Source organism: Pinus tabuliformis, chromosome 8 (genome assembly GCF_031772625.1).
Source record: "Pinus tabuliformis cultivar Carrire ecotype Pingquan chromosome 8, CPIR1, whole genome shotgun sequence".
Classification (NCBI taxonomy): domain Eukaryota; kingdom Viridiplantae; phylum Streptophyta; class Pinopsida; order Pinales; family Pinaceae; genus Pinus; species Pinus tabuliformis.
The window spans coordinates 1,012,570,548-1,012,582,444 of record NC_142294.1 but is presented as its reverse complement, the minus strand read 5'-3'; the positions used below and the strand labels follow the sequence as shown (position 1 = coordinate 1,012,582,444).

The 11,897-nt window shown below is 33.7% G+C and overlaps 1 protein-coding gene across 1 annotated transcript; it reads left to right on the top strand.

The window, feature by feature from the left end:
* Positions 1–620: 620 nt before the first annotated feature.
* LOC149238830 (uncharacterized) lies at positions 621–1,456 on the top strand. The gene is made up of 2 exons (XM_089369672.1): positions 621–1,320; positions 1,410–1,456. The coding sequence occupies exons 1-2, from the start codon at positions 621–623 to the stop codon at positions 1,454–1,456; spliced, it is 747 nt and encodes a 248-aa protein (XP_089225798.1).
* Positions 1,457–11,897: the final 10,441 nt, after the last annotated feature.

The window sequence follows — 11,897 nt, the reverse complement described above, 5'->3', positions numbered from 1 at the left end:
AAACAATTTAAAATGCTTTAAAAACAATTTAAAATGCTTTAAAAACAATTTAAAATGTTTTTGAAACAATTTAAAATGTTTTTGAAACAATTTAGAACGTTTTAAAAACATTTTAAAATAGTTCAAAATAACTTAAAAACACTTTAAAATGTTTTAAAAAAAATTTTAAATTCTTTTAAAATGCTTTAACAACAATTAAAAAGCTTTAACCATTTGGACAAAAGACGCGGCGAACGGAGGAAGATGAGCAGAGAAGCAGGGTATAGCGGCTAGGGTTTGCTGCAGACCTGCAGCGGCAGGCGGACTGCAGGGGCAGTTGCCCACCCCAAGGCGGCAGCGCTGCGCAGCACGATCGCAGAACGTTGGCAGCAGAGGAAATGAACCCCCGCCAGGGGGCAGAAGGGGATTCCCCAAACGATGAAAGGCAGCCCGAAAAGCAATCCGATTCTGGGCAGGAACAGAGAACAAATGAAAACGAAAATGAAGGTACGTCGGACAAGCAGACAGATCAGGCTCAGCCAGAGGATCAGAGAGTGAGATCATCTACATGCAAGTCTGTTGCTAAGCATACGCCAACAGTGGAGTTCCCCAGTCACAGGATCAATGCAAGAATCCAATATATGAAGGATCACGCCCTCATTGGAAAATTTATAGGCATTTGGCCAAATGAGAGAGCCCTGAGGACATGGATTAACATCAAATGGCACCCGAAAGGGCATATATCCCTGCATTTAGGCCCAAAAGGTTTCTTTACAGCAGTTTTCAACTGCCTGGAGGACAGAAACAGAGTCTTTGAGAATGGACCTTATTTCTTTAACTCAGCGGGTCTATTCCTTAGAGAATGGGTAGCAAAGTTTAACCCAGACAAGGAGGATCTGAGCTGGGCACCAGTTTGGATCAGGTTATACTCATTGCCATGGGAATACTGGGAAGAAGAATCGCTTAAGGAGATTGGGAAGGTTCTGGGGGATTTTGTCAAGGTTGCAGAAGAAACGAAAATGAAGAAGTATACCTCATATGCCCGGATCTGCGTCTACATGGACCTAAAGGAACCCCTGCCTGATAAGGTAAAACTTACTCATGAGGATGAAGAATGGATCCAGTTAATAGACTATGAACATGTTCCCTTTAGGTGTAGAAGATGCCATGCCTTAGGGCACCTGTTCCGAGATTGCCAGTTAAATAATAAGCCCACGGAACAAGATCAGGACAAGCAATCGACCGAGGGGTTCACCAAAGTAGCGAACCGCAGAAGAGGAAATAAGAAACAGCCGTCTCAGAACAGGCAGGTCACGAAGGATCCTACAAAGCCTTCAACGAGTAATAGCTTTGCTGCTTTAGCTGAGGAAGAGCAACCAGTCCAAAATCCTATGTCATCTGAGCGTATATCAAATCCGAACATGTCGGAGGATCCCAAAGAGTCATCGAAAGGAAAAAGCGAGGTACAGGACAGTAACATCCAAAGCACCAAAATGAAAAGCTGGAGCCAACCAGAGATGGAGATAGACACAACGGATCCAGGTTCAGTACAAGCACGGGAAGAAGAAGCAAGCCATCAAGAAGTCAAAAATATGGATGAGGATACAGAAACATTTGATATAGGAGAACTGGACATTCTTGGTTTGGAGGCCGCGTGTAAAACTAAGAATTTCGACAAGATAACTGCAGCACAAGTGGACAAACTGGCGGCGGTTTTGCATAAAGCCCAGAAGAAATATTCACTAGGGGTGCAAACAGGCAGCCAATGGGATGGGACGTTTATTTCAAAAGACAGCAAAAAGCGTGGAAGAAAGTCTGCTCTGGAGAGAACCATCAAGGTTGGAGAAGTCCTTGTCGATTCAGGCAGATACGCCCAGCTTACCAGGTATTTTAACATCCACCCCAAACATTCCCAATGAAATTGATATCATGGAACATTCGAGGGCTTAACGGCCAGAAGAAAGGTAGACTTCTCAAAAACATGATAATGGAGGAAAAACCAGCAATTCTTTTCCTGCAAGAGACAAAATGTAAACAAGTAGTTCTAGAAAAAGTAGCAGCTAAGGCGTGGCCGGCGGGGCAAGTCACAGCAGTGGAAGCACAGGGCGCTTCAGGAGGTTTGGCAATCCTCTGGGACGCAAGGGTGATACAGCTGGACAATATTCATGCAAATAGAAACTTCATTCAAGCCAAGTTTCATCTGCAAGGCACAAATATTGCTGGGCATATTACAAATGTATACTTCCCACAAGAAACCCAACAAAAGGCTGATATTTTGGATGCATTAACACAACTTAATGTAAACAGAATGTACCCGCTATGGATCTCAGGCGGAGATTATAATATGATTGCAAATCTGGAGGAAAAGAGAGGAGGACGTTGCAGAATAAACACAGATGGTACTCTACTTAAAGATTTCATTCAAGACAATTGGATGATTGATCTTCCTACAGAAAATGGCATATATACCTGGGACAACAAGAGGACGGAACCGATGCAGGTGGCTTCGCGACTGGATCGATTCCTAATCTCTGATAATGCAGTGTACATGGGTGGAGAATTTACAGCCTCAATCCTACCGTATTCAGGATCGGACCACTGGCCCATTGCCTTAAACTGGAGTAGACCAGGCCAAAGTTTAAGGAGGCCATTCAGATTTGAAGCTTTCTGGTTAACACATCCGGACTTCCATGAATTCATAAAGACAACCTGGGCAAGCTTTAGAGCAACGGAGGGGACAAGAATGGCCTTATTTCAAAAGAAGCTGAAGTATCTCAAAGAGGAAATAAAACGTTGGAATAAATCTACATTTGGAAATATCTTCAAATCAAAAGAAATCCTACTTCAAAAAATGAAGGATACCCAACAAAGAATCATTTATCATGGCCGATCCGAGGAATTGACTCTACAAGAACAAGTAATTGAAAAGCAAATTCTAGAAAGAGAGCTGCAGGAAGAGACACTGTGGAGGCAGAAGTCAAGGATTAGGTGGCTGAAGGAAGGTGAAAAGAATACAAAATTCTTTCACAAAACAACAGTCCAAAGGCGTATGATCAACCAAATATCCTCTGTAACTAATGAGCAAGGAATCAAAATCGAAGATCACGAAGGAATAGAAAAGGAGTTTGTGAACTACTTCAAACAGATGACTCAAGAACCCAATATTAACAGATCCGCAGCCATTGAGAACATCACCAGGCACATACCAAGAATAATCACGGAAGATCAAAATACTCTGCTTCTTAAACCGATTAGTCTCCAAGAGGTAGAAACAGCAGTGAACCAATTAAAGGCAGGGAAAGCTCCCGGTCCAGATGGATTTACGTCGAACTTCTTTCAGCATTTTAGGGAACTAATAAAATGGGAAGTATGGCAGGTCGTGGAGGAATCCAGGACTCTCAGATGGATGTATCCAGCCATGAATGCCACCTTTCTAGCTTTAATTCCCAAGTCTACGGAATCAAGCACTCCAGATAAGTATCGACCCATTGCTTTATGTAATATCATTTATAAAATTGTCTCAAAGGTTATTGCTCTTAGGCTGAAGCCCTTGCTGCCCCTCATCATTTCTCCTGAGCAATCCGGGTATGTTGAAGGGCGTCAAATAACTGATGGGATTATCCTTACCCATGAAATATTGCATTCTCTCAAACAATTAAAAAAGCCGGGGATGCTCCTAAAAATCGATCTTTCAAAAGCATTCGATTGTATTAGCTGGAATTATTTGCAAAAAACCCTCCTGGCTTTTTGATTCACTCCCCCTTGGGTCAGATGGGTAAGTAGTCTCATCTCTTCTTCATTCTTCTCTATCCTCATCAATGGGATTCCTTCTACCACCTTTCGTCCCTCTCGGGGCATTAGGCAGGGAGATCCCTTGTCCCCCTTTTTGTTTGTAATTCTGGCTGAAGGTTTGGGGCGAAGTATAAAAGCAGCCATTCAAGAGCATAAGCTCAAGGGTATAGCCGTCCACCATCTCCCTGCTGTCTCTCATCAACAATTTGTTGATGATAATATGTTATTCGGCCACTCCTCTGTTCAAGAAGCCCGCATTTTCAAATCCATTTTGGACTCTTTCTCAAAAGCATCTGGAGCCCTCATAAATAATGCAAAATCCTAAGTATTCTTCTTTAATACCCCTCCCTATACCCAAAGAGCCATAGTGCGTATTCTTGGCTTTTCCAAGGCTTCTCTGCCCTCCTCCTATCTAGGCGCTCCTCTTATCGCATCAGCCCTCAAGCATTCATCGTGGACAATCCTGCTTGAAAAACTTGAAGCCAAATTACTCCTTTGGACCTACAGATCGCTCAATATGGCCAGTAGGATTGTACTTATCAAGTCAGTTCTGCAATCTATGCCGTTGTATTTATTTTCCATTTTAGCAGCGCCAAAATGGGTTCTTAAGGCAATTAAAAAATTACAGAGGAATTTCCTATGGGGCAGCTCTAGCCCAAACAGAAAATGGGCTCTCCTTCGTTGGGAAAAGGTTTGTCTTCCGAGGCTGGCAGGAGGATTAGGGCTCAGAGATCTAGAACTAAGCAATATGACCATGGGGGCGAAAATATGGTGGCGGTGGCTTTCAAACTGCAATACCCCCTGGGCGTGTCTCTGGACAGCAAAATACTCAAGGAACTTACCCTTAGAAGAAAGGATAAGAATGTCAGAAACAAGTAAAGGATCGTTAATATGGAACTCGGCTATTCAGCATAGAGACCTTATCCAAAAACATAGCTTTTTGGAGGTGAAGGATGGTCAAACTGCCAGGTTCTGGGAAGACTCCTGGCAGCAGCTACCAAATCTTAAGGAGTGTATGCATACAATTCAGGATTGGGAGATCACCCCGCAGGAGAAAATAAGCAATTGCTGGAAAGAACAAAGTAATCAAGAGCAGAGAGAGTGGAAAGAAACCAGCCTTATTCTTCCACGTAGCTCAAATCACAACCAACTCACTCTCAATACCGAGTTAAATAAACGCAGGATATTAAAGCAAGCAGGCATGGACACATTGAGATGGGGTTATGAAGAGAAGGGTACATTCAGCACAAAGGAGGCCTACAGGATCATCATAAAAGACAGAATGGTCAAAGATCAGATATGGAGCAAAATATGGAAACCCCCAATATGGCCGAAGGTATCCACCTTTCTCTGGCTCCTTTCATATAATAGAATACTAACCTGGGATAATCTCAGAAGAAGGGGATTCTTCGGTCCTTCCATATGCCTTATATGTAATCAGGAAGAAGAAACCGCCTTACACCTAATGCAGACGTGCCAGATGAGCAGAAAGATCTGGGAAAAGGTGGCATTTCGATGTCAAAAGGAAGGTAGAGTTCTGGGGGATATCAAAAATACAATAAGTCAATGGCCTCAATCACCATACGAGTGTAAAATTCTAAACATCCTTTGGCAAACTATACCGGGTTTCGTGATGTGGAATATCTGGAAGGAAAGGAACAGGAGGATCTTCAAAGGTCAAACAATGACACTGGAGCAGGTATGGAAAGGAATTCATAACAATATCAGAGAAACTCTCACCACAAAGAAATGGTCCCAAGATGACTACCCAAAGCAATCTCAGGAACTGGCTATCTGGAACAACTGGCAGATAACGATACAAGATCAGATTCCTGTCAAGGATAGCTCAGCAAAGCACCAAACTGATTCAGTAAAGTGGAAGCCACCTCCCATCAATGTGTTCCATCTGAACTTCGATGGCGCATCGAAAGGTAATCCGGGTCAGACAGGTTACGGTGGCATTATCAGAGACCATAAGGGTAAATCCCTTCTCATCTATCATGGTACTATTGGGTGGAATACTAACAATGCGGCGGAACTGGAGGCTTTATGGAAAGGTCTTACTCTGGCGCAGCAGGGTAATTATCTCCCACTGATAGTGGAAGGGGACTCCCAACTCCTAATAAACATGGCATTAAAACTCCAACAGGGCTCCCAAGTTCATAAAATCAGCAGTAGCTGGCGTTTGGCATCTAGACTGGAACAAATTCAACATTGGTTGCAAGAGAACAAAGCAGTTTCATTCCAACACATAAAGAGGGATGGGAATAAGCCAGCTGATTTCCTTGCTAATCTGGGAGTGGAAAGCGAAAACGACCTTTCAGTTGGCCCTCTATATGATATACTGTCGACAGATCAGCTATCCACCTTCCAAGCACTGTTAGACAGAGATTTGCAACTACAAGATGATTCTCACCCAGATGCGGGTGGCAATATGTTTACCAGCAATGGGCAGCTGGCATGACTTTGAAACCTGGCAGGACGGCCACACCAGGTGGCTCTGCCATACTTTAATGCCATTAAAGGCCGAGGTGAAGATTATGCAGAGAGGAGATGGCTTCGAGCGAGTGAACTTAACGGTTCTGTACGCAAGGTTGTTGGGTTTCGTAATGGAGGCCTCCAGAGAGTTCAGCATAGGGAACTACATAAATGCGCATCTGTGCCAGAATGAGAATGTATGTGGTATTTTCATGCTCTGCTCTGAGCAAAGAGGAGAGGGTGCGATTTCTGGAGTTGTGAGTGGAGGCAGAGGCCACACCTCTGCTCAGGGGGCGCTCTATCGCTCTAAGCCAAGAACTCATAACCGGGTTCAGCTTTCAAATAGTGTGGTTCGGGGAGCTCAAGTTCTGTGTGGGGAAATTCGGTTTCACATCGTCAATCGCCCTCACCTTTCAAGGTTCATGGCGCCGAGACAGCGTGGAGTCCCGCGCAGAGGCGGTGTCTGGGGTATTAGCAGAAGGGAGGAGGTCCAGGCAAGGGAAATTCCACCATTGGTTATGGATGCGCCTCCGTCTTCTCCGTCAGAGGAATCGGACGAGCAAGATAGTCAAATGCATACCTCTAGTTTCACTTTCAGATGCCAGAAAAAGAGATCGAAGGTGTCTTTGCTAATCACTGTTATTGCGACTGAGGAAGATGATGAAGATTCAGATAGCCAGGAGGAAGATGCTGGGGAGCTGGCTCAGGCTGGCATTACTCAAGAGAGGGCGGAAATTGGTAATGATAATCCTCCTCCAGGCGTAGTCAACCCTGAGGAGCATGCTCATGTTCTGGGGCCACTTCAACCGCCAGCATTCCCGCCAGGTTCCCGTCAGCCAGTGAACGAAGATGAAAATACACTAGAATTTGACAACAAAGCATAAGGTGAGCCTTCGAAGGCTAAATTTGCTGTTTTTGTTGCTGCACAGTGATTTGGTTTTGGAGTTTTGGAGGGGTCTCTTTCTTTCCGAGATGCCCAGTTTTTGCTTTAAGGGTAGCGGTATGCCCAGATTTCGCAGTGATTCCAGATCTCTGGAATCCCCTGTCATCCTACCCTCTAATGCCACAATGAATTCAGCAGTAAGGTGCGAGAGGCATGCAAAGGCTCTTTGGTTCTACGATTATGCTGTTGTTGTTCTTTTTGGAGGAATTTCTCTTGTAAGTCAGAGGACTAAATGCTGTTGTTTTGTCCATGCTCATTTCTATTGCATCTATCTTTGTAAATCAGGTAGCCTTGTGCACCTGTACTGCTTTTCAGATGGAGGGTGAAGTTATTCATCCTCAGAGGCCTGTTCCTCTCTCTGTAAATATTTTCTTTTTCTTAATATATTAGCTCAGTCTTTACGTAGAAAAAAAAAAAACAATTAAAAAGCTTTAAAGTGCTTTAAAATGCTTTCAAAACAATTTAAAATGCTTTAAAAACCGTTTACAATGCTTTAAAAACTATTTAAAATACTTCAAAAATAATTTAAATTGCTTTAATAACAATTTTAAATGATTTTAAAATGCTTTAAAAATAGTTTACAATGCTTTAAAAACACTTTAAAAATAATTTCAATTGATTTAAAAACAATTTTAAATGATTTTAAAATGTTTCAAAAACATTTTAAATTGTTTTAAGAATAAGTTTAAGTGGTTTAACAACAATTGAAAATGCTTTAAAACCATTTTAAAATGTTTTAAAAACAACTTAAAAAGCTTAAACGTACTTTAAAATGTTTAAAAAAAATAAATTAAACATTTTAAAAACAAGTTAAAATGCTTTAAAAACAATTTAAAATGTTTTTGAAACAATTTAGAACGTTTTTAAAACAATTTTAAATAGTTCAAAATAATTTATAAACAATTTAAAACACTTTAGAATGTTTTAAAAACGATTTTAAATTATTTTAAAACACTTTAGCAACAATTTAAAAAGCTTTAAAGTACTTTAAAATGTTTTTAAAATGCTTTCAAAATAGTTTAAAATGCTTTAAAAACCGTTTACAATGCTTTAAAAACTGTTTAAAATACATCAAAAATAATTTATATTGCTTTAAGAACAATTTTAAATGATTTTAAAATGCTTTAAAAATAGTTTATAATGCTTTAGAAGCAATATAAAATACTTTAAAAATAATTTTAAAATGTTTCAAAAATGTTTCAAAAATAATTTTAAGTGCTTTAACAACAATTAAAAATGCTTTAAAACCGTTTTAAAATGTTTTAAAAACAATTTAAAAAGCTTTAAAGTACTTTAAAATGTTTTTAAAACAATTTTAAATGCTTTAAAAACAATTTAAAATGCTTCAAAAGCAATTTAAAATTTTTTGAAACAATTTAGAACATTTTAAAAACAATTTTAAAAAGTTCAAAATAATTTAAAAACACCTTAAAATGTTTTAAAAACAATTTTAAATTCTTTCAAAATGCTTTAACAACAATTTAAAAAGCTTTAAAGTACTTTAAAATGTATTTAAAATTCTTTCAAAACAATTTAAAATAATTTAAAAACAGTTTACTATGCTTTAAAAACTATTTAAAATAATTAAAAAATAATTTAAATTGCTTTAAGAATAATTTTAAATGATTTTAAAATGCTTTAAAAATAGTTTACAATGCTTTAAAAACAATTTAAAATACTTTAAAAATAATTTAAATTGATTTAATAATAATTTTAAATGATTTTAAAATGTTTCAAAAACATTTTAAAATGTTTTTAAAATAAGTTTAAGTGCTTTAACAACAATTGAAAATGCTTTAAAACCATTTTAAACTGATTTAAAAACAATTTAAAAAGCTTTAAAGTACTCTAAAATGTTTTAAAAGCAATTTTAAATGCTTTAAAAAAATTTAAAATGCTTTAAAAACAAATTGAAATGTTTTTGAAGTAATTTAGAACGTTCTAAAAACAATTTAAAATAGTTCAAAATAACTTAAAAACACTTCAAAATGTTTTAAAAACAATTTTAAATTCTTTCAAAATGCTTTAACAACAATTTAAAAAGCTTTAAAGTACTTTAAAATGTTTTTAAAATGCTTTCAAAACAATTTAAAATGATTTAAAAACCATTTACAATGCTTTAAAAACTATTTAAAATACTTCAAAAATAATTTAAATTGCTTTAAGAACAATTTTAAATGATTTTAAAATGCTTTAAAAATAGTTTACAATGCTTTAGAAACAATATAAAATACTTTAAAAATAATTTAAATTGATTTAAGAACAATTTTAAATGATTTTAAAATGTTTCAAAAACATTTTAAAATGTTTTAAAAATAAGTTTAAGTGCTTTAACAACAGTTGAAAATCCTTTAAAACCGTTTTAAAATGTATCAAAAATAATTTAAAGAGCTTTAAAGTTCTTTAAAATGCTTTCAAAACAATTTAAAATGCTTTCAAAACGATTTAAACGCTTTAAAAACAATTTAAAATGCTTTAAAAACAATTTAACATGTTTTTGAAACAATTTAGAAAGTTTTAAAAACACTTTTAAATAGTTCAAAGTAATTCAAAAACAATTTAAAACACTTTAAAATGTTTTAAAAACAATTTTAAATTCTTTTAAAACGCTTTAACAACAATTTAAAAATGTTTAAAGTACATTAAAATGTTTTTAAAATACTTTCAAAACAATTTAAAATGCTTTCAAAACAATTTAAAATGATTTTAAAATTCTTTAAAAATAGTTTTCAATGCTTTAAGAACAATTTAAATTACTTTAAAAATAATTTAAACTGATTTAAGAACAATTTTAAATGATTTTAAAATGTTTTAAAATATTTCAAAAACATTTTCAAATGTTTTAAAAATAAGATTAAGTGCTTTAACAACAATTGAAAATGCTTTAATCCTGTTTTAAAATGTTTTATAAACAATTTAATAAGCTTTAAAGTACTTTAAAAAATTTTAAAAACAATTTTAAACACTTTAAAAATGAATTAAAATGCTTTAAAAACAATTTAAAATGTTTTTGAAACAATGTAGAATGTTTTGAAAACAATTTAAAATAGTTCAAAATAATTTAAAAATGGTTTTAAACACTCTAAAATGTTTTAAAAACAATTTTAAATTCTTTTAAAATGCATTAACAACAATTTAGAAAAGCTTTAAAGGACTTTAAAATGATTTCAAAACAATTTAAAATGTTTTAAAAACCATTTACAATGCTTTAAAAACTATTTAAAATACTTCAAAAGTAATTTAAATTGCTTTAAGAACAATTTTAAATGATTTAAAAATGATTTAAAAATAGTTTACAATGCTTTAAAAACTATTTAAAATACTTTAAAAATAATTTAAATTGATTTAAATTAAATGATTTTAAAATGTTTCAAAAACATTTTAAAATGTTTTAAAAATAAGTTTGAGTGGTTTAACAACAATTGAAAATTCTTCAAAACCGTTTCAAAATCTTGTAAAAACAATTTAAAAAGCTTTAAAGTACTTTAAAATGTTTTAAAAACAATTTTAAACACTTTAAAAACAATTTAAAAAGCTTTAAAGTACTTTAAAATGTTTTAAAAACAATTTTAAACACTTTAAAAACAATTTAAAATGCTTCAAAAGCAATTTAAAATATTTTTGAAACAATTTAGAACATTTTAAAAACAATTTTAAATAGTTCAAAATAATTTAAAAACACTTTAAAATGTTTTAAAAACAATTTCAAATTCGTTCAAAATGCTTTAACAACAATTTAAAAAGCTTTAAAGTACTTTAAAATGTTTTTAAAATTCTTTCAAAACAATTTAAAATGATTTAAAAACAGTTTACAATGCTTTAAAAACTATTTAAAATAATTACAAAATAATTTAAATTGCTTTAAGAACAATTTTAAATGATTTTGAAATGCTTTAAAAACAATATACTTTAAAAATAATTTAAAATACTTTAAAAATAATTTAAATTGATTTAATAACAATTTTAAATGATTTTAAAATGTTTCAAAAAAAATTTAAAATGTTTTAAAAATAAATTTAAGTGCTTTAACAACAATTGAAAATGCTTTAAAACCATTTTAAAATGATTTAAAGACAATTTAAAAAGCTTTAAAGTACTTTAAAATGTTTTAAAAACAATTTTAAACGCTTTAAAAACAATTTAAAATGTTTTAAAAACAATTTAAAATGTTTCTGAAACAATTTAAAATGTTTTTGAAACAATTTAGAATATTTTAAAAACAATTTTAAATAGTTAAAAATGATATAAAAACAATTTAAAACACTGTAACATGTTTTAAAAACATTTATAAATTCTTTTAAAATGTTCTAACAACAATTTAAGAAGCTTTAAAGTAGTCTAAAATGTTTTTAAAATGATTTCAAAACAATTTAAAATGATTTTAAAATGCTTTAAAAATAGTTTACAATGCTTTAAAATGTTTCAAAAACATTTTGAAGTGTTTTAAAATGTTTCAAAAAAAACATTTTAAAATGTTTTAAAAACAATTTAAAAAGCTTTAAAGTACTTTAAAATGTTTTAAGAACAATTTTAAACGCTTTAAAAACAATATAAAATGCTTTAAAAACAATTTAAAATGTTTTTGAAACAATTTAGAATGTTTTAAAAACACTTTAAAATAGTTCAAAATAATATAAAAACAATTTAAAACACTCTAAAATGTTTTAAAAACAATTTTAAATTCTTATAAAATGCATTAACAACA